At 56.5% G+C, this 22,151-nt stretch overlaps 1 protein-coding gene across 2 annotated transcripts in view; it reads right to left on the bottom strand.

The window, feature by feature from the left end:
- The window catches only part of COL26A1 (collagen type XXVI alpha 1 chain), a 166,684-nt gene that overhangs the window by 9,462 nt on the left and 135,071 nt on the right, over positions 1 to 22,151 (bottom strand). For both annotated transcript variants that reach the window (XM_070411520.1, XM_070411519.1), the window contains exons 4-7: positions 11,772 to 11,833; positions 3,729 to 3,882; positions 1,429 to 1,527; positions 714 to 866 (exon numbers count right to left, since the gene is read on the bottom strand). In XM_070411520.1, coding sequence (XP_070267621.1) covers positions 714 to 866; positions 1,429 to 1,527; positions 3,729 to 3,882; positions 11,772 to 11,833 — 468 coding nt within the window. The remainder of the gene's footprint in view (positions 1 to 713; positions 867 to 1,428; positions 1,528 to 3,728; positions 3,883 to 11,771; positions 11,834 to 22,151) is intronic.

Genomic DNA, 22,151 nt, shown 5'->3' with positions numbered 1-22,151 from the left:
AGAGAGGGGCCAGGTGTTAACACTCAGGTGAGGGTTGTGCTGCCTGAGGGGACAGAAGCACCAGCAAGACAGGAGGTGGGGTTTCCCTAGCAGCTGACAAAGGTCCCCCTCCACCACGGTGCCCTGGATGTACCCACCCATCCCCTCTCCGCAACATGTTAAGTCAGTCCTGTCACTTTGCTTCTTATAGAACCCTTCCCGCTCTCCACGGGCCTCAGCTCCCTCAGCCAGGCCGGCGCTGCAGCGCTGGCTTCCCCACGGCAGGCAGTGCTTCCGGGGGCTCAGGGGTGCCCCTTGCACTAGCCGGTGGCCCCTGAGGGAGGAGTGTTTTTCTCTCTGCTGTATCCCAGTGATGACACACAGTAGGTGCTCAGTCAACACTTGTCAGATGACCTGCAGTGAGGGGACTTGGGACAAGGAGATGGGACAGCAGATGACCTCAGTGGTGCTGCCATTCTGGCAGAGAAACTGAGGCCAGGCCAAAGAGCAGGGTGATCTTTGCCGAGTCAGGACCCCAGCTGAGCACCAAGGCAGGGACAGGTCATGCTGGGCCCAACGTGAGGTTGGGGGGGTCAGTATGGGTCTCCCGGGGCCCCCACCTCTCCCAAGCCAGTGCCCCACTCACTGATGGGCCCCTCATGGGTCCTCTGGGGAGGGCTATCCCTCAGCAGACGGGGTGGCCCAGGCCCCCCTCCCCTCAGGCCAGAACTCACTGTCCTTGTCCGTAGGTGGCTGCAGGGAGTAGAGGACGCCTTGGGGGCCATTTGGAGGGAGCCCCGGGCTGCCTGCTGGGCCGGGGGGGCCAGGGGGTCCGGGGCGCCCCATCTCTCCAGGTAGCCCACGGGGCCCTGGTGGCCCCAAGAGGCCTGTAATGGGGAGAAGAGGAGTCAGGTGAGGGCTGGGCCTGGCAGCCAACATTTCTGACAGGAAACAGGCCCCAACGGGGACAGGGTCAGCAAGGGTCAGCGGTGGCCTTTAGACCAGTCTCCCTGGAGGGCTGTCTTGGGATATAAGTGAAATGGTTTCTCCCTTCCCTGCCCCCTGCACAGGGAGCCCTGGGGCAGCTGGTGGCAGGGGAGGGAGGCAGGGACGGCTCTGGCCTGGTGCCCTCTGCCTCCTCCTGGGACCTAGCTCTGGGCAGGAGCACCCGGGGTGGCGACCAGCCTGAGAGGGGTCACTCCCCGCAGGACCCAGGAGGAGTTTACATGACTGAGGACAAGCCCAGCAGCCCCACCCCCACACTGGCACCCACAGCCCCCAGAGCCTCTCTTCTTCCTTCCTGCAGCCCAAGGTGAGACCAGGCCCTTAAGCGCCGGGGATGGGCAGCAATAGGGTGCTGGTGGGCGTACGAGATGACTCGCCTGCTTAGATAGGGGAGAAACCCAGTCCCCGTTCCCCAGGAGACAAATGACAAAGCCAGGTCCTTACCAGGAGGCCCTGCCGGGCCTTTCTCTCCTGCCTGGCCCCGGTCGCCTTTGGAGCCTGGGGGGCCTGCAGGCCCCGGCGGTCCTGTCTGCCCCGGGGGCCCTGGGGAAAGAATGAGATGAGGCCTGGGAACACTGGGCTGAGCGGGCGGCTCCAGGCCGACCACCTGTGCTGTGGGAACAGCCCTGCCCCCAGGAGCCTGTCCACCTGAGGCTTCCCCGAATGGGCAGAGGGACCGTCAGCCCGAGTCGGGCATTACAGTTGACACCATTTCTGCACGGAATGACCTCGATGATCCCAAGAGCTGCTTTGTCTCCATCTGACAGGTGGGGGAACTGAGGGCCCAGAAGGCCTGGCCCCTCGCTCAGGTTCCCAGAGCCAGGCTATAGATGAGTCCGGTTCCCTCTCTCCACGTCCTTCTGTCTCCCTGCTCAGAGTTGGGAAACGGGCTTGTGGCAAAGAGTTCCCCTAAGGCCTCCTCGGAGACTCCAGGAAGCACCGCAGGACATGCCTGCCCACCTCCTCGGGCTCCAGGCCCCACGAGTGAGTGAGAGGAGGCAGAGGTAAAAGGACCACCGTGTGGCCTGGGGACAGCCCCTTCTCCCTCCGGAATGCCTGGAGGGGGCGCTCAGAAACGCTTGCTGGACGGATGGAGGGGCCTGCGCTGGATCTTAAGGCCCTTCCATCTCCGACTCCACACGACTGTGGTCCAGGAGGAAGGGCTTGAGGGGCTGCTGCTTTGGGGAGACTCCACCTGCTCCCTGGGAATCCAGGTGTCATCACCATTTGTAGGGTTTGTTCGCCACCTGGTGGCCATTTCTTGGAACTGCACTTTCCCTGGGAGGGAGCAAGATCTGGCCCAGAAGACCCAGAGTGGCTCCCAGCCTTCCCCTCCCACCCCCAGGGGGTTAAGGCCTGGTTCCTCCCCGGGAAGGGCAGCTCCTTTTTCAGTCACAGAAGAAGGATTTAAAGAACATGGGTGTGGTCCAGCCCTCTGGGGTGAGGCCTTGGGGACAGTGGCCAGAGAAGTGGGCCAGGGGACCCACAGTGAGAGGCTCCCCTCGCCCACAGCCTGAGCTCACCCCTCCTCCCACAGCCTCAGCGCCTCAGAAGAGTCCAGAATATCTGCTCCTCCCCCAGCCCCAGGACTGGCTACTGGATGCCAACTCTTCCCGTTCTGAGGGTCCCCCTCCCTGCTCCTGCTCCTGCAGGACGGGCACCCACATGAAGCAGGGCAGAGGAGGCAAGGGAGGGGCTCGGGCAGGTCCTCAGAGCTGAGACTGGGAGGTGCTAAGAAACTGGGGGCTCAACTGGGAGAGAGGAGAGGGAAGGAGAGCATCACCTTCAAAGGGCTCCAGTGGGGACAAGAATCATGGAGACAGAACCCTTGGGTCGCTGGTAACCCCAGGGGTCACTTCTCTGAGCCTCAGTTTCCTCTGTAACCCTAAGCTTCATGAGCTTACCGGAAAGACCAGAAAGGACATCTGTCCAGCCTAGCGTGATGTATGGATATTTAATAACTGGCACAGCATGGACACTGACCAGTCAGGGGACACCCGTCTTAAACCCCCGAGCTGAGCCAGACTGACAGGTGTCAGCTGAACACCCACTCAGGTCAAGGCCCAGCCCAGTGCCTGGCACAAGGCAGGCGTTCAATGATTCGGGCGACTATTACTACAATTATTACTATCCACAGGCTCAGAGGACAGAATCCTGACCAATGGATGGAAGCTACAGAAAGAAATTTTTATCCCTGACTTTCAAATGTGGAGGGAAGGGAGAAAATAACAGGGCAGCAGATGCCCTCCAACGCTAGTCAGAGCTTGTCGAGGAGTCCCCAGAAGCTGGTGGGAGGCAGTGAGCTCCCCGTCCTGGGGGGTATGCAGACAGGGGCCAACCAAGGAGTAGGCGGGGCTGAGGGCCTAAATGAAGATGCTAAGGTAGCATCAGGGCAGCTAATGGGGACAGTAGCTGGACTGTATACAATAAGGAATGGTGGCGACTGGGGCAAACTGCAGAGCTTAGACAAGATCTGAAGGGCAGGCATGACAGCGGTAGCCAGTTGTCTCCATGATGGACTGCCAGTTCCAATGGCCAAAGTCTCCATTTTTCTAAAAGAAGCCAGAAACCCTCATTTTTATGTGAAATCCCTCAGTGTTTAAATGGCAGCTCGAGTTTTTAGAACGCCGTGTGGGCATGTTTGACCTAAGGCCAGTGTGGAACCTACTTGTGGACTCCCTGGAGCCATGCCCGCCCAGGGCCTCTCTAGCTGGCCCCAGCTCTCCCCTGTGGGCCGCACTCACCGGCTGGGCCTGTGGGCCTTCTTCGGGGCCCTGGGTGGGCGAGAGGGATAGCGTCAGGGAGGAAGTCCTCATTCCAGGGCGGTGGGGTGCTCTGGAGGACCGGCAGGTCATTGTCTGGGCTTGAGGGACGCTCTGCTGCTTCCAGCAGGAGAACCTGGGCCAGAGAAGGGCAGAGGGTCAGGCCTGGGCCAGGCCAGGGACACATGTGGACAGGGAGAGTGCCCCATGAGACCTGCAGCTGCCCCTGCTGGGTTGGGGTCACCCTCCTCAGTGGGACCCCCACTGCCCTGGCCGGATGCTCTCCCACCCCTGCCCTCTTGTCCTTCCCGTTTCAGGAGAGCCCTCCTGGACCCTTAGGCTCAAGCAGGTCCCCACTGGACACTTTCAGAGCCCCTGTACATATTTTCTAGAGGGGTCATCGCTGGGTTTGGGCATCTGAGTAATGACCATGGTCACCTCCACCTCACAAGGGGGGAACTGGGTGTGCTTGTCCCCCACACTGCCTGGCTCAGGGCACAAATACATGGTCAGGGGATGTTTGTGGATGGGTGGATGGATGGATGGATGGACGAATGCATAGATGGAAGGTGGGAAGGAGGGAGGAAAATAAGGAGAGAAAAAAAGAAAATGAGAGAGAGAGGGAGAGAGAAAACGAAAGAAAAAGTAAGAAAAGAAAAGGGCCTGGTTTGGTACAGGAATTTTAGGAGGAGCTCCAGGAAAACAAAGGAGGCTGTGATCGCTCAGGGCCGTCTGGAAAGCAGCCTGTCTTCTCCCCTGGAGGGAGTCAGGGGTCAAAGACTGCAAGACCCAGGGCCCGGGCAAGGAAACTCTCTCCCTAATTCTCTCCAACTGGGAGCCAGGCCTGTGGCTCCAGCAAAGCCCGGTTGTCTCTGAAGAGGCCAGCAGGGGGCACTGTGTGCCCAGGATCAGTGCAGGGCCAGACGGCAGGTACAGAGAACCTGGGCAGGCCCTAGGCGGAGTGGGAGGGGAGGGCACCGGGGCCCCTCCACTATATTAAGTGGAGTCTGGCCTCCTGCTCCCACCCCGTGGTGTGTCCCTGCCCTTGGTGTCCATCTGACCAATGGGGAGGGAGAAGTCTGGTGTCTCAGGTTCACTCCAGCTCTTGGAAGCCAGACCCCTGAGTCCTGCTAAAGTACTAGCCCCACCCCCCTTTCCCGTGATTCAGGGGGTCTGAGGATGGGTCAGAGGGTGGTGAGGGGGGCCTGTCTGGGGGGCCTGCTGTTGTGATCACGGCTGCCCAAAGGTATCCAAACCCCAGGCCCCAGGCCTGAACCCCCACTCTGTCCCATCCTGAACCCTCTCCAACATCAGAGTCCTGGAGCCTCCCTGGGACTTACCTCCCCAGTTCCAGGAGGGCCAGGGCCTGTGCATTTGGCCTTTCCCTGGCCCCACCCCAGTGCCCCTCGGCCTGCAGTCAGCCACACGTCTCCCCTGGCCTGTGGCCCAGGCTCCACAGCAGCTCCCTGCCTCCCTACCTCCATCTGCCCCCCCACCTCCTAGAGCCCCCCACTCCCTTCCACACAGCAGTGGGATGAAGACCTCATGCCAAATGAGCCCTACCCAGTCCCCCTCCAAACCTCCATCGTCCCTGCACAGGTGCCCGTCTCACCCTGCCCCGCCCCTCCTGGGCCTCACCTTAGGCTCTGTGGCAGATACATACCCTGAATGGCCCCCGAGGACCCCTGACCTGAGACTCCCCTCCTGCAGCCCCTGGCTCCTGCAGGGCCCTCTGCCAGCCCTGCCCTTCCCTCCTGAGGAAGATCCTGGACTCCAGTGAGCTGCCCCTCCTCCCTACAGTTGTCTCACCCTCTGGGCAGAGGGGCCCTCCATCCCATCCCTGTACACTCCCTTTGTGCCAATGGCCAGCCAGAGTGGGGGACAGAACTACTTGGAGCAGGCGCCCTCCTGCTGTTGGTCCCCAGAGCCTGGCACCAGTTAAGTGCTGTCTAATGGGGGAGGCTCAGGTCCTGCGGCCATACAGGCTGGCTGGAATCCTGGCTTTCCCATGTGGCCTCTGTGTGACCTTGTGCAAGCATCACGACCTCTGTGAGCCTCAGTTTTCCCATCAGCAAAATGGGGATGACTACAAGCTACCTTCACAGGACTTAGGCCTGGGCTGGGCTGAGGTTTCCCAGGTATGAGGCAAAGGCCCTTCTGAGCACCTACCATCACCACCACCACCACCACTACCACCACCACCACCACCACCACCACCACCACCACCACCACTACCACTGAGCACCTACCACCACCATCACCCCCCCCCCACCACCACCACTGAGCACCTACCACCACCACCATCGCCCCCCACCACCACCACTGAGCACCTACCACCACCACCATCGCCCCCCACCACCACCACTGAGCACCTACCATCACCACCATCCCCCCCCCCACCACCACCACTGAGCACCTACCACCACCACCATCCCCCCCACCACCACCTACCATCACCACCACCACCACCACTGAGCACCTACCACCACCACCACTACCACCACCACCACCACCACTGAGCACCTACCACCACCACCATCCCCCCCCACCACCACCACTGAGCACCTACCACCACCATCATCCCCCCCACCACCACCACCACTGAGCACCTACCATCACCACCATCCCCCCCCACCACCACCACTGAGCACCTACCACCACCATCACCCCCCCCCACCACCACCACTGAGCACCTACCACCACCACCATCGCCCCCCACCACCACCACTGAGCACCTACCACCACCACCATCCCCCCCACCACCACCTACCATCACCACCACCACCACCACTGAGCACCTACCACCACCACCACTGAGCACCTACCACCACCACCATCGCCCCCCACCACCACCACTGAGCACCTACCACCACCATCATCCCCCCCCACCACCACCACCACTGAGCACCTACCATCACCACCATCCCCCCCACCACCACCACCACTGAGCACCTACCACCACCACCATCGCCCCCCACCACCACCAATGAGCACCTACCACCACCACCACCACCACCACTGAGTACCTACCACCACCACCATCCCCCCCACCACTGAGCACCTACCATCACCACCACCACCACCACTGAGCACCTACCACCACCATCATCCCCCACCACCACCACCATTACCAGTTCTGCAGTGTTTCTGGGCCTGGGTGACAGTCTCTGAGGATCCTTGGGAACCAAGTGTCTCAGGTTTTCATCTTACTGGGTGGCTGGGCTCCTGCCCCGTGAGGCTCTGGTGCCTCCTTTGGACCCCTCCCCTACCTGATCCTCACAAGAGCCCACGAGACAGGCAGGGTCAGTGTGGCCACCTCGCAGGCCAGGTGGAAATAGAGGTCACTCAGCGAGCAGACAGCAGGGCAGGGCCCCATGTGGTGCCCCGTCCGCCTCTCCACAGCCTTGGCCTCCGGGGAGCCTCGAAAAGGCAAGGAAAAGGGGACCCGCTGGCTCAGGCCACAGCAGCTTCAGGGTGGAACCCAGTCTCCTGACCCCTGGAACCCCATGGGGGAGAGGGGGTTACGATTTCTGCCTCAACTGCTGAGTCTTCCCTGGGAAGCTGGCTGGACGGTCACAGTCAGGGACTCTGGGGCAGTCGAGGGGTGGGGAGTGGGGAAAGCTGGCTGTCGGTGGCAGGAGGCAACAGACCCTGGTCAGTGGGCGTGAGGATGGGGGTGAGAACTGGCAGGACCTGGGTCTTGGGGGCAGGCGTGGATGAAGGTGGGAGTGGCTCTCCCATTATTGGTCTGGCTCTGGGGACCGTGGGATTGCCACCAGTCAAACGAGGGCATGGGAGAGGGCAAGACTGGGGATGAAGGTGACCAGTGTGGGGTGGGTTCAGCTGCAGTGTCTCAGGAGTGGGGGGACCTCCATATGGACCTATTGCACAGGGAGTAGGCAGGAGCAGCAGGGGCCGGGCAGCTTGGGGGAACTGAAGGAGGGGTGCCTGACCGTGGCTCCTGGGGGCAGGCCCTGGCATTCTCCCTTCATGGCCAGGCTCTGGGCTCCCCAGAGGCACCTGCCACATGCAGCCTTGTCTCCACACAAAAGGCCTGGCTCACTTCCTCCTGGGGCACCTCCCACACAGACACCAGGCCCACGGAGCCCACAGACCGGGCAGAGGAGCACTGACCACGGCTAAGTGAGCATCAGCCCTGGCCCGAGGCCAAGCCCCCCTGGCCTGGCCGTGGCCAACCTTCTGGAGAAGCTGATCCCACCCTGCGGGGCATGAGCTCACCAAGCAGGAGGCAGTGGGCGTGGGGACTCGGCCCAAGAAAACCAGACCATGGCCTTCCAGGGCAGTGGCCCTAATGACGTCATCGAGGTCTGGCTGCTTGGCACCAGACGCCAGCCGAACTCCGAGGCCTCGATGACCCTCACGCAGGGAAGTCCCCTTGGGCTCCCTCCCACTCCTTGTGGCCCATGAAGTCAGAGTGAAAACGGAGGGGGAGGAGAGGGAGGAAGGCCGAAAGCTTTTTCCTGCTGGCCTTCTGTCTTCTGTCCCCCCACAGCCATCCCAGCTGTCCCAGGAGAGGAGGGTGGTAGGAGTCCCAGACCAACTGCTAGGACTGGGTCCTCTGGCAGCTCAAGCACCTACAGGTAGTGAAGATGGAGCTGACCCCGAAGGTTGTCTGGACCCCACTGCCCCTCCTTCCCTTGCTCCAGAGCCCCCTGTTGGGCCCCAGAGAAAGAATCATGACTGGCCAGGTACTCATTTTTCCAGCTCCCTGGCAACAAGGAGGAGGGCATATAGCCCAGTGTTGGCCACTGAGACATAATGAGTTTGTTGGGGGTTACTTCCTGCTTTTGAACTCGGTGTTAGGATGTGATGCCTTGAGCTGCAGTAGCCACTTTGTCACCATGAGGCATGGACCTTGAGGACAAAAGATAATTCACTAAAGAGGTGAAGCGGGAGGCTGTGAAGAGCCTGGGTTCTTGAGCCACCAAAACAACCCAGGACTTTTTGTTAAACAAACAATACATGTCCTCAAGGAACAGCTGGCACTAGGTACTTGTACCTGAATGATCTCTCCTGACACATCCCAACAGGCTTCCTCGGAGGGAGCAGAAGTCTCAGCTTTCAGGCCTGTGGGCTGCTGCTCTCTATGTCAGCTGCTTGCTTTGACTCCCATCTGGGGTCTGGCCGCCTGGCTCTGCCGTCTGTCGTTAGCCACCAGACCCCAGCCTCCGGCCTGGCTGGCCCCAGCTCCATGTTCTCTGACCCCTGCAGGCTCATCTAACCTTGGTACCTGCCCCGGGGCTGCTGGGCTGTCCTGACAACTTGCCTAAATTGTGACCCTCTCCTTCTCCAGGCCACTACCTCCCAAGGCCCTCTGACCCAGGCCAACAAAACTCCTGGTGGCCCTACCTCTCTAGGAGATGCTTGAGCCTGGAGCAGGCAGGTAGAGGCAGCTAGAAGGTGAGCTGGGACAGGAGTCTTCTGGCCCCTGCCTGGGACTCCAGAAGGCGGTGGGCTGCTGAGCTGGGCTCCCCATAAGGAAGTAGGTGCAGCCACCTCTTTGCACATCCCAGACCCAAGCTACCTCCCCTCACCACTCCCCACCCAAGAACCACCTGAGCTGCCACTATATACCTGCCTCAGAATGTCCCCGTGAGGAGCAGGGAAGGACTCCTTCAGCTTCTGTTTTACGGGATAGCAGAATGAGGCCCGGAGTCGAGGAGGGATGTGCCAAGGCAGGGCTATTGCTAGGACAGGAACCCTAGCCCTGGTTCCTCCAACACATCCTGCTGTTCCCCCCACCCCCACCCCCAAAGTCTGCTGAGGGGTCACGATGCTCAGGCCAGAGAGCAAGCCTGGCCACCGGCCCGCCGCCCGAGGCTTTTTGCTGGGGCGGAGATGGAGGGAGGTGTCAGGACTGGGCGGACGTGGGAAGGAATTGCTCATGGCAGGAGGGCATGGGTGAGGGCCAGGTGGGTGGGGACAGCTGGCACTGTGCCAGTCCTCCCCCGGAGCTGTGACTTTTAACACCCCGAGGTGCTGGGCTGGGGCCAGGGCAGGCTGCGGGCCGATGCTCTGCCAAACCACGCGGAGGCTTCAGGTGCCTGGAAAATGTCCGTCAGGCAGCTGGCCCGGGGACCCTGCCTTTCCTAAAATCTTGGGTGCCAGAAGTACACCCCGTTATCTTCCCAGCACTGTGACCCCTCCAGGGATTCCCCACCCCCGTGTAGCTTGGCCCACGTGGCTGCGTCTTCGCTGTGAAGCCTCCATCCCCAGCACCCAAAAGCCACTGACCCCCAGGAGGGCACCGGTCCCCACCCAGGCCTGTGACCAGGAGCCTGGGCAGCCGGAGGAGCCTCCCTCCCACAGCAGGGGTGGGGGACAACGAGGCCGTCCAGCCCTGGGCTTTCATGTCCTGTGCTCTGCATGGATGTCTCCTGTGCACCCGTGTCTTATGGTGGGAACAGAGGCGTGGAGTAGATGATAACACGGACCCTCCCACCTGCCTAGCATCCAACCATTTCCCAAGCCGGTCCCACCACCAAATCCCCTGAGGCCCCGGCAGCCGTGGGAAGCTGGGACTTTCATCCATTCTGCAGACAGGGAGGCGGGAGCTTGCTAAAGTCACCCAGCTGGTGGGTGGTCCCACGTATGTCTGACCCCAAGTGACAGTCACCTACAGCCCCCATCTGACCAGGCAGGTGCCCTCACAGTCAAGCTTTCAAGGCAGGGGCCGGGCCAAAGGCCATGTCGGGCTGGCAAGGGCTGTGTGTATGTGTACGTGTGTCTACGTGTCTGTGTGCCTGTATGTGGTATCTGTATGTTGTCTATGTATGTGTGTCCGTGTGTTCATGTGTATCTTTATGTGTCTACTAGTATGTATATGTGTCCATGTGTCTCTGCGTGAGGGCCAGGTGGGTGGGAACAGCTGGCTCTGCTCAGGGCTCTTGCCCACCTCAGTGCTCTGGCCTCACTCTGGCCTCCCTGGTAGCTGGCCATTGACACACCACCTCCTCCGTCAAAGCACTCTCTCCAGGGCTGAACCAACCGCCCCAGCTGGGGCTCTGCCTCGGGCTCAGGTAAAGCCAGCCTCCCAGTGCTGGCTCTGCCCTGGGGCCAGGCGATCGCTCCCCCTGCAGTTTTGCTGCCCCAAGGGGTCTGTCCTCCCCTAGGCCCAGCCCCTCTAGTCAGTCACCAGCGCCTGCTCTCAGACCTCTGGGGTTCTACTGAGAATGGCCCCGCCAGGGCATAGCCCGTGGCCCCCACTGCTTCGCCTTCTCCCTGCCTGTACCTGCCAAGGACTTTCTCTGGCCATGAGTGAGCTGAGGGGCAGGCCAGAGTGACAGGGAACACCACCCCAGAGATGCCTCGCCCAGTGAGGGATGGGAGCATCCTGGCCCCCTGAGGTCTGCTCTGCAGCAAGCTCCCCACCGCCTCCCAGGGGCCCTCCCGGGTAACCTGCCCCGCCACACGCCTGCACCTGGCACATTCTTCCCTCCCTGGCTTCCTTCCTCCCTCTTCTCCAGGGCCACCTGGGGCCATTCCCAAATAAACACTTATCCTTCATCAAGTCCTTCTGCCTCTGAGGCGACCTTCTCCTTCCCCTGATGTAGACGGGCCAAGGGCTGGCTAGTGCTGGGGAGCTCTTCCTCCATCAGCTAGCTCCTCTGTGCCCCGCCCCATGCCAGACAGCAGGAGGAGGGGCCAGAGTCAGGGGAAGCAGCCCTTGGGGCGGAGTTGGTGGGACAACCACTCCTTCCTTTGAGGGTCCATTTCTAGGCATCCAGTCCCTCAGCCCCCCGAGGCCTATACCCAGACCAGCCTGACTGGGACCTTCAGATTTCTTGCTCTTTCCACTCCCTTCCCCCACCCCAGGAGGCTGGCCCAGCCTACAGAAGGCCACCCACAGCTGCCTAGGCCCTAGTAGCACCCAACCCCTGGGACCAGGCTGCTCAGGCCTGGTGGGCTCCCTGAGGCTTGGGTTCCCCAGCCACACCCTGCAGGTGCCTGAGGCACCCTCCCCACAGCCAGCTCTCCGGGACCAGGCTCTCCAGTCTGTCTGACCTTGGCCTCCAGCGTGATCAGTCGCTCACTCATGTCGCTGAGCCGGGTACAGTTCATGCATTCTGCAAGAGAAGAGGAGCCAGGTGAAGGTGGAGTGTAGATCCTGGGGAGAGAGCCACCCAGCCACCAGGACAGCCTCTGGGTAAGGAAGCGGGGAACTCTTTGATGGTATGCCCGGAAAACTCCTACCCATCCATCAGGGCATCATCCTAAGCATCCCCTCCTCCATGCAGCCTGCCTGGCCCCCGAGCCTCCTTTCTGGGCACCACAGCACCTAGTGCCATCCGTTTATCCAGCGAAGTGCCTGCGCCAGCACCGAGCCAGCCTGTGAGCTTCATGAGGGCAGGGGTCTGTGTTTGTTTTGTTTGCTCATGAGTCTCAGCACCTGGCACAAAGTAGGGGCTCAGAAATATCTGAGAGTTGATGAATGGACAGCAAATGAAATGTGCTCCCCGACTTTGAGAACTGCAGTGTCAAAGGCACAGATGGTAAGGTCTATGCTAGAGCTGTAAGAACAGTACGTGCAAGAGAGCATCATGGGGTCGCCAAAGCCAGTCTGGGGTGGGGGCTGGAGGTCGGGGAGGGCATCCTGGAGTCAGTGGCATCAAAAGTGAGGCCCGAGGGACATACTAGTAGAGTGACTGGCCAGGTGAGGAAGAGGGAGGGGCCAGGTCCAGCAGGGGAAGAACAGGTGCTGAGGCCTGGAGGGGAACCGAATAGGGGTCTGCCAGCAGCCTGGCCAGAGCACAGCACCCCTCGGGGCCACCAACGCTGGAGCCGGGGCCTTAACACAGAGGTTCTGGCAGGAGGAACTCCTGAGGCCAACAGGCAGCCGCTGGAGGAGGTGAAAATCAAGGTCAGTTTGCATTTCTACAAGTTCACTCGGGCAGCAAAGTGTACAGTGGGAGGAGTGGGAGGCCTGAAGCCGGAAGGCCCACTCGGAGACCCATGATGGTTAACCCCCAGGCACACGACTCCCTGGGCTGTAATTATCTTTCTATGTCTGTTTTCCCAGAGAGCCAGAGCTCTTTAATGAGGAAGTAGATGGTTCAAAGCCGTTCCAAAGAGCTTTTATTGCTCTGGAAGTCAGGGGACACCTGAATTCCTCGCTCAGTTCAAAGCCTGGCCCGACAGGAACCCAGCTGGTTAAACAGACACAGACGCACGGGAGGAGCGTAACTCAACAGATTCCACGTGGTGCGTGGAGGCCCCTGGGCTGCAGTGAGGCCTGCACGTCCACCAGCAGGTCCACGGGTCCCGTGCCAGGCTGTCCCTGGAAAGGTCCCCATCGCTGTCACTGAATGCAAGTCACCTTGCCAATGTCCCTGTTGCTCTGTGAGGGGAGTGGGCGGTGATGGCCAGGGGACACTTGGGCCATGGGAATAGGTGGTCCAGGCTGTGTCCTTGCCAGGAGTGCCTGGCCTCGGGGCCTGGGGGGCTGACATCCACTGCTTCCTGCTCACCAGCCCTGCCTGGGTTCAGAAGGCCTACTACTCGGGCGTTCACCCTCATCGCCCTCCCTGTTCCCCTGGGCTGGGCCCAGCCAGTGGTTTATAGGCATGTTTTAGGAACAGAACTTTTCCCCCCAATAAACCTTGTCAGTAACCTCGATACATAAAACAGATTAAAGACTGAGGTATAAACACGGAAACTTTAAAACAACTAGAAGAATGTATACAGTTGTCTGACTCAGGTCGGGCAGGACTTCACAAAGACCAGCGAGAGAGGGGGGGTTTGGGGTTGAATGGGGGAGGGGGGGGTTGTACATATCGATTCCCTCTAGTTTCTCCGGGGAAGGGATGGTAAAGAAAGGGAAAGGTATAAACCACAGAGCACAGGGACGGGCAGAGGAGACCCTCAGCAGATGAGTGCTGCTCGTAAAGGGGACACAGCCCGTGGCCGAGGCCCAGACTCCTCACAACGGAGAGGACCAGACCCTCCAGGTGGGAGAAGGGCAGCAACCCCTGGGCACAGGGACCCACCTGAGGAGAAAGGCCCACAGGCACTGACATTGGGGGAAACCCCCTATGACATAGCTGGGTCCCAAAGGCCCCCAGCAGTAAGGCCAAACCACAGGGAAGGAGCCTGAGTCGCTTTAGTGCCTCCTTCTCAAGAATAGACAGCCCAGGATGTCAGGTCCTGGGCCTTTGAAAGGAGCCTTTAATGGGAAAGACAGAGAACAAAACAGAGTCTCATGATCCATCCACCCACCCTACACCCCATCCATCAGCCCACCACAGACAACCATCCCCTCATCCACCTGGAGGCACGGGGGTGCCCAGGAGCCCCCCTTGGTGACTGTGCTAAGACTGACAGGGTGAGCGGCAGGGCAGTAAGGAGGAGGGTGCCTGCCCTCACAGCCACGGCCCAGGAGCCCTCCTGAGCAGCCATATCTCATGGGAAACAGGCTGACTCCAGAGGGCAGGATGCGTGAGCCCCAGCTCCCCTCCTCTCCACGTGGGGAGGGTGCACCCCACCCTGGGGCAGCAGGAAGAGCAGGAGGATGGACATGGGTAAGTTGTAAATTAGAGCCCCAGCCCCACCCATGGAACATTCTACAGCGGTTATGGACCTTGAACAAAGTGTTTCCAGGATCTGAGGCAACAACTAGGACTCCCTGCAGAGGGGAAGGGCAGCGAGGGAGGGGAGCCTCGGGCTCCCGCAGGAACCTATTTCTGGAAAGTGTGCTGGGCTCGGGCCCAGTTTGCTCTGGCACCGGGCGCCCTGTTTGGCAAGTGAGGAGCTGCTTGGCTGTTGGTGGGCACAGGGGGTCCAGGTCCCCAGCCGCAGAGAGGCCCCGGAGGCCCAGCCAATGGGCAGGGGCGAGTCCGTCAGCTTGGCCTCCCCGTGCCACCTGCCCTGGCAGGCGCTCTGAGACCAGGCGGGGTTTACGGCTCCCCTGGCATTCTGTCATCGACAGGCAATTAAATTATGTTTGCTTAGCTTTCTCCAGTTATTCATGGGGAGAGAGGTGGAAACGGCGCTGATGGGATGACTGGCTCTGTGACTGGTTGAGGCCCTGCCTGCCCAGCTCTGGGCCTCGGTTTCCCCTCTTCACATGAAGACTTTAACGTTCTGAGATTCTGTGATTCCCATGGTCCTACCGCCTTCAGGCCGATGAGCGCCCAGCCACCACACAAGTCCCTAGTGTCTAGGACACAGGTATCAGGAAATCTTTGCCAATATGTTGGAAGTGTGGATGTGCCGACAAACAGGTGTGTGTGTGTGTGTATGAAAGAGAGAGAGAGAGAGACAGAGAGAGAGAGAGAGAGAGACTGAGAGACTAACTCCTTGGTGTGGTCAGAGGAGAGGAAAGGGAACTCTATAGAGACCACAAACTCACTGTGTGGCTTGAGAGGCCTGCATTTCACCTCTCTGCACCTCAGTTTTCCCACTTGTGAAGGAGTTTACATTGGATCAGCTCCAAGGGCCTCAGGGTCCTGGACTCAATTCTCCTGGCACCGTACCCTCGCCCTTGGGCTCTCCCTGCTGGGCTCTGTCCACCTACAGCAAGATGGTAGTTGCCAATCCGCCTGCCATTTGCCCTTGGCCAGCACTACAGCTGGTGATAGCTCTGCACCCAAAATTCTGGACCTTCCTCCTGATTGAGGCTGGGTTCCCAAGACCTGACCCCTGAGAGGGGTCTCATCCCTGGGGTAGGAGTTGGCTACTGCGGAGGAATCTAAAGAGGCAGAGTGAGTCCACTGTGAGGGTTGGGCCCTGAGACTCCAGCAGGGAGAAGAGTGGTCCTATCCCCAAAGACCCAGCTCTCTGTGTGAGAGGTCTTAGAGATGGGTCTGCAGGCAGGGGCACTTACAGGGTGGATGTCCCCAGAAAGCCAACCCAACATGACCCAGCTAAAATCCCCCTGAGAACTTACCCCCTAGGCAAGACTCTTAGGCCCTATTAGGAGAAGAGGGCTTCAAGGAGGTCAATGGAGCCAGAGGCTGTGGGAACAGGGTCGGGGCAGGCCAGGTAGATTGATCATGAATGCTCCTATGAGACCACAGGAATAAGGAGGTCTTGAGTGGCCTCAGTTTCTTCAATGGGACAAGAGATGGGCTGAGATAGAACTTCCAGCACAAATATATCTGGCACCTTCTATCTTACTACACACAGGGTCAGCCCTGCTCTTCCCAAGAGGTTAACCTTGGGCCAAACCTTCTTTTAGTGCCTCCCTCCGTCTGCTCTCGGGTCTGGAGGTCAATTAAGAGCTTCCTCCACTAGTGAGACTTTGGTCATCTCACCCTCTGTCAGAAACACTGACCAGCTCTCACTGCTCTCAGGAAAAAGTCGCATCTTGGCTAGGCTTAGCCAGCCTGCACGGGTCTCTTTGCCTTCTGCTCTGACTGCCACACTCCCATCCAGGCCAGGTCAACCACCTCCTGCCAGGGCACACCATCTGCGCTTTCTCTAATGCCCATAGGCTCTCTCCAGTCTTCAGGACAGAGGTGTTCTTTTGAGGGAAGAGGATTTTCTGGCTAAGATCCTGTACCCAGCTCAACTATCCCCCAAGGTTTGAGCAGAGAATGAAAGCATTTGTACCCATGGATGGCCTTAAATACGTATACTCCAGGCACTCCTTCTCATGAAGGTGTTGAGGATGTGCTCCACCAAAACAAACACTAAACTGGAGAAAGGACCCAAAACAGGGAAATAAAGACAAGTTCAACATGGGAGCGAGATAAAGGAATATCCTAAGAAGGGAAGTGAAGGAATGTCACACGATGATAGTGTGCAGGAGGCTGGAGCACGACCCAACCACACTAGATCAGGGCACAGAGGGTCCTAGAAAGGAGAGAGCCCCTGATGTGTGTGAACACAAGGAAGAGAGAATTAAGCTTCTTTTGGGAAATCTGGGGTGAATTAGTGACATGCCAAGTGATACACCTCTATGACATGGCATAAAAAACCAAGCAAATAAGAATTATTAATTTCCAGAAAAATGAAAAGTCTAAAGTGAAGAGAAGTGCCTTGGTATACTACCTGAATCGGCTGTGAATAGCATTTGCTTTGTTATAGTACTCTATCCATTGTCTGTTGATCTAGCCCAAATTCTGATACAATTATTTGGGAGTTGGGGAGGAGCAGAGGACATGGAAGCTAGATCGGGGGGGGGGGGGGGGGGGGCGGGGGGGAGAACCACACCAGACCCTTGCACAGGAGAAAGTCAACAGAAACTCTGCAAGATAAAAAACCAAGAGAAATAGCCATGTGTAAATGTTAGCACTACAGACGAAAGCCCCCCACCAGAAAAAAGTGCTTGTCCTAGCCGTTTTGGCTCAGTGGATAGAGCGTCAGCTGGCGGACTGAAGGGTCCTGGGTTTGATTCCTGTCAAGGGCACATACCTTGGTTGTAGGCTCCATGTTGGCCCTGGCTGACGGGTGCGGGAGGCAACCAATTGATGTGTCTCTCTCACATCGATGCTTCTCTCTCCCTGTCTCTCCCCCTCCTTTACAGTCTCTCTAAAAATCAATGGAAAAAATATCCTCGGGTGATGATTAACCAAAAAAAACAAAGTGCTTAACTAAAGGGAATACAAATTGGGAGTAAAGAGGTGTATAGGGGACTACTCTTTCTCACTGTAAGCTTTAAAGGACTATTTGTCTTTATAAAACAGTAAACACATTCAATATACAATAATATAATTAAAATTTTAACTGGGTAAAAACATGAAGCCTGCTCGCGATGCTATGGAAAAAATACACAAACTTGTATCTGTATTCTGTTTACAATTATATAAAAGATGAATAGTCAAGGAATGGAATGAGGAAAAACAGAAATAGTTGCAGTGGTAGAATTATGGGTGTTTTGCCCTTGTTTGTCTAAAATTTCTGGGTGACATTCTATTCTTTTGGCTCAGTTTCTGGATCTAAAAATGGGACCATCCATCCCTACCTCGATTGGGTTGCTATGTGGAGTGGGAGAACTGAGGGGGAGTGGTTTCGGCCTTCCCTGGTCCCTGTGTCCCAGCTTCTGACAGTGGCTCCCAGCACCTCAGACCCTGGCTTTTCCATTTTCCCCAGCTCTCAGCTTGTGGAGTGGCTACCCCATCCCTCAGGGCCACTACCACACTGAGGGCAGCTCCCTGCTCATGTGAGACTATGGCCTCTGTTCCCCTCTGCATGAATCACCTCTGGTTTCACATGTTAGCAGGCACATGGTAGGGTCTTAATAAATATTCATGGATTGAATGAAACAAGCATCCCTTGAGGGTCATTTGTTCATAGTTCTTAGTCTTCTGAACAGAGCAGGAAAGGACCTTGAAAATCATCACAGGAAGGAAACCATGGCCCAGAGAGGAAAGGAAGTTGGCCAAGTTCATGGCCTTATGGCAGATGAGCCTACCCAAGGAGTCCTCCTTCTCTCTAGGGCCCAACCATTGAGCACAGGCATGAGGCCCATCCGCAGTTCACTGGGCTTGTCCTACATTATAAGGAGATATTTGCATGTGTCCTGAAGGTGAAGAATAATCTAAAGATCTGGTTCCACTGCCAAGCCAACACCTTTGCAACATCACTGGACTTCAAGTCTTGGTCTCCTCACCAATAAAATGGGCCTGATACTCTCTCCCTGACCCACCCCTGAGAAATGTGACAGGTCTCAGAAGAGATCAATGTGAAGACACACCACAAAGTGCATGAGGGGAATGGCCCTGAAGCTCACATTTCCGGTCTGGGGTGAGAGGAACCAGTTTCCCCCCATATCTGTGGCCCCTTAGGATTAGCAGCCTTGAGACTCAGTGGCTGAAGGGAGGCTGGAGGCCTGAGAAGGTTCACTTTATGTGTCAACCTAGCTAGGCTCTGGTGCTGTTGTTTGGTCAAACACCGGTCTAGGTGTTGCTGTGAAGTTATTTTGCAGATGTGGTTAACATCTACAACCAGTTGACTTTAAGTAAAGGAGGTTACCCCAAATAACGTGGGTAGACCTCATCTAACCAGCTGAAGATTTTTTTAAGAGCAAAACTGAGGTTTCCCAGAGAAGTAGGAACTCTGCCTCAAGATTGCATCAGCAGATCCTCCTGAGTTTCCAGCCTGCTAGCTGCCCTACGGCTTTCAGATTTGCCAGCTCCTACAATTGCATAAGCCAAATCCTTAACATACATCTATAGAGACAGATAGGTAGATATACATATATGGACACACACACACACACACACACACACACACACACACACCTTCTTGGTTCTGTTTCTCTGGGGAAACTGACTGATATAAGGCCCTACCCACAAATAGGTCCTAACGAAACTCATCAACCAGGGCAGCGTTTCCCGAACTCAGGAGGGCTCCGTGATTCAGCTCCAGCTGCCTTAAAGGTGGCACTACCAGATTTAGGAAATAAAAACACAACATTTTAGCAACCCTACTGAGTACTTTGTTCCTTCTGTAGTATTATCTGTGACAAGGACCCGGGGATAAGTGGCCTCACCCTCAAGGGCCTCTGGACATATAAGCGACCGTGCTGAGGCGCAGTGCCCATCTGTGTGCCACTCCTATGCAGGACGGGGCCCACCACTCTGCACCTTTATGGGATTCTGTCTGACCTTGCACTGGAAACCTGCCCAAACAGACCTCACTAAGTCCCCTACTTAAGCTTCTGTACCAGGTGGGAATCCAATTAGCCATAAGGCTTGGAGATGTTTGGGGGGAAGTTAGCCAGCTGCAGGCTAGATTTTTAGAGGCCTCCGGGCTCTCCAGGCCCCTGGGGCAATGAGGGCATGGTAAATTCTAGATTTCTCCAGGCCTGGTATCTCCAGTTCAGCCTGCGGCTCTAAGGTAGTAGAGAGGTTGACAGCCAGAGAGGTTCAAAAACACACTCAAGGCCACACAGACTGTCAATTAAAGGGCAGAATGGGAATCCAGGTCTCCCTTCCCATGAGACCATGGTGGACTGAGCTAGGTGCCCTAGTTGGGGCGGCCTGGGAAGCCACCTGTCCAGTTAACTTCTAGAGAACGGCTTATCCAGGTAATCGCAAACAGATTGGATTTCTCTCAGCCACACATCCCAAAAGGAAGGGTAAAGAGAGCAAGGTCAGGCCGATGGTAGGGGCCCTGCCCTGTGGCTCTTCTATGCTCCTCAACACATACCAGAGCAATGAACCCCATCAGGGACCGGGGAGCCTGCTGGTGGGATAGAGATGTGGCTGCCCGCCAGGCCCAGCCTTAAGGCTGGTGGACAGGACAGAATAATTAAATTCCATCCTTTTCTATATCAGGGATCACAGAGAAGGCAAGATTATTCAGGAACTCCTGCCAAGACTTTTATTGAAGAGTAACTTGAGTTCCTTCTGGGAGAGGGGCAGCCTCGCATGGTGTCTTCAGTATGTTGCTGAACACAAGTCCCAAAGGACTGACTGAGCAGCATTGAAGCTTCTCAGAATACAATGGGAGTTGGCTACCTCCACCCCATGTCTGGCACCCTCATCAGCAGCCCCTGGTCTGTGGAACTTTCTGGCAAAGTTCAGAAACACTCCATGGGGACAAGGAATAACACTAGTGAGTGAAATCAATTCACCAAATGTTTGTCAGGTACTGAGTGGGTGAGAGACAGGATTACCCATCCTTCCTGGTGGGTGAGGAGGTTCAGCAATGTTCTCAAGCTCACACAGACTGCCGGTTAAAGGGCAGAATCAGAACCCAGGCTTCCCTTCCCACAAGGGCATGGTAGGCTGAGCTCATGGCCAGGGCAGCAACTTTCAATGTGAGGGGAAGACAAGTGCCTGTACCATGGCTGGACACCGGCAAAGTCTGAGACTTCTGTGCCCCAGCTTAGCCCTCGGGGCTCTGCCGGCCTGGCTAGCTGAATCTGTCTTCTTCCCTCTCTACCTCCATATCCAGCCTACAGTTCAAAGTCAGTGGGTCTTGCACCATGGCTGGGCCACACCCCAAAGCAGCTTCCCCCAACAAAATCTAAAGAGGAATTATTAAATTAATTTAGCACCATCACTGGAATATAAAAACAGCTCACAAAAATCAACCATATTCCTATATACTAGTGACAGACAAATAGAAAATGAAACGTTAAAATGCCATTCACAAAAGCACCATTGTCTAAGAATAAATCTGAAAACCATAAATTACCACTGAGAGAAATTAAAGAAGATCTAAATAAATGGAAAGATATACTGTGTTCATGGTTTGGAAGACCCAATATTGTATATGAAAATGCAAAGGTCTAAGAATAGCCAAGGCCATCTGGAACAAATAGAAAACAATATAGAAGACTTATATTATCAGAACTGAGACATATTATAAAAGCATAGTAATTAAGACACTCTATTGCTGGTTCAAAGAAAGACCCACACTTACACAGCCACGCAGTATAAAAGACACAAAGGCAGCACTGTAGGGGAAAGGTAGGCTCTTCAATAAGTGGTGCTGGGTCAATTGAATATTGAAATGGAAAAGTAAAATGAAAAATTGGGCCCTAACCCACACCACCCATGAAAGTCAATTCGAAATGGGTCATCGATCTCAATATGAAAAATAAAACCATACAGCATTTAGAAGAAAACACAGGTGACTACCTTCATGACTTCAGAATAAAGATTTCTCAGATAGGACACAAAAAGCACTAACGTTAAAGCAAACTTTGGGAAAAAAGTGACTGCATTAGAATTAAGATTTTCTTTTCATCAGAAGATACCATTCAGAGAACAAAGAGGCCCATCACCAAGTAGAAGAGGGTTCTTGGAATACTTATATCACAAAATAAGATATCCAATTGGCCAACAGTCCTACGTTGAGGGGCTCAACTCGGCCATATAAAGAAATGCTAATTAGATCACAATGAGATACTCCCACACACCCACCAGAATGGCTACGATTAAAATGACTAACAACACCAAGTCCTACAGAAAACAGGAGCCGCTGGAACGCTTCTCAGACAGTGTTAATGGAGTGTCTGTGATAACCACTTAAAAATCGTTTGGCAGGTTCTGATAAGGCTGATTAGAAGGCCACCCCATGACCCAGCAATTCTATCCCCAGATGAGGGGATAGATGAGGTGCCCACAAAGAGCAAGCAGGGGGTGGCATCTCTTTGGTCATTGGGGCTTTCAGAAGAAATGAGAGCAGAGTATTAAGAATTAAAGACACAGCCCAAGCCCAGGAGGTAGGACTGGATGGAGAAGCAGAGGAGGGGTCCCAGGAAACGAGGAAGGAGGCCTGGGGAGCAGCTCTGCACCTCTCTCTGCATGTACCGGGGCAGGTCCCCTCTTTTCTCCAGGTCCCCACTCCTCCAAAGGCAAGGTGAAGGTCCAAGAGAAGCTGCTCTGACTGCAGGGGGTGGAACCCAGAGACCCCGATAAGCACCTCCTACTCCCTGGGCTCAAGGTGGGCAAGAGGTGGGCAGGTCGCGGTGCCCCCATCTCTGGTTCT

This window comes from Myotis yumanensis, unplaced genomic scaffold (genome assembly GCF_028538775.1).
Source record: "Myotis yumanensis isolate MYYU_CA2020_CCGP unplaced genomic scaffold, mMyoYum1.0.hap1 SCAF_4, whole genome shotgun sequence".
NCBI classification, from domain to species: Eukaryota; Metazoa; Chordata; class Mammalia; order Chiroptera; family Vespertilionidae; genus Myotis; species Myotis yumanensis.
Note: the sequence above shows the minus strand (reverse complement) of the source record. Positions and strands in the feature narration are given on the sequence as shown.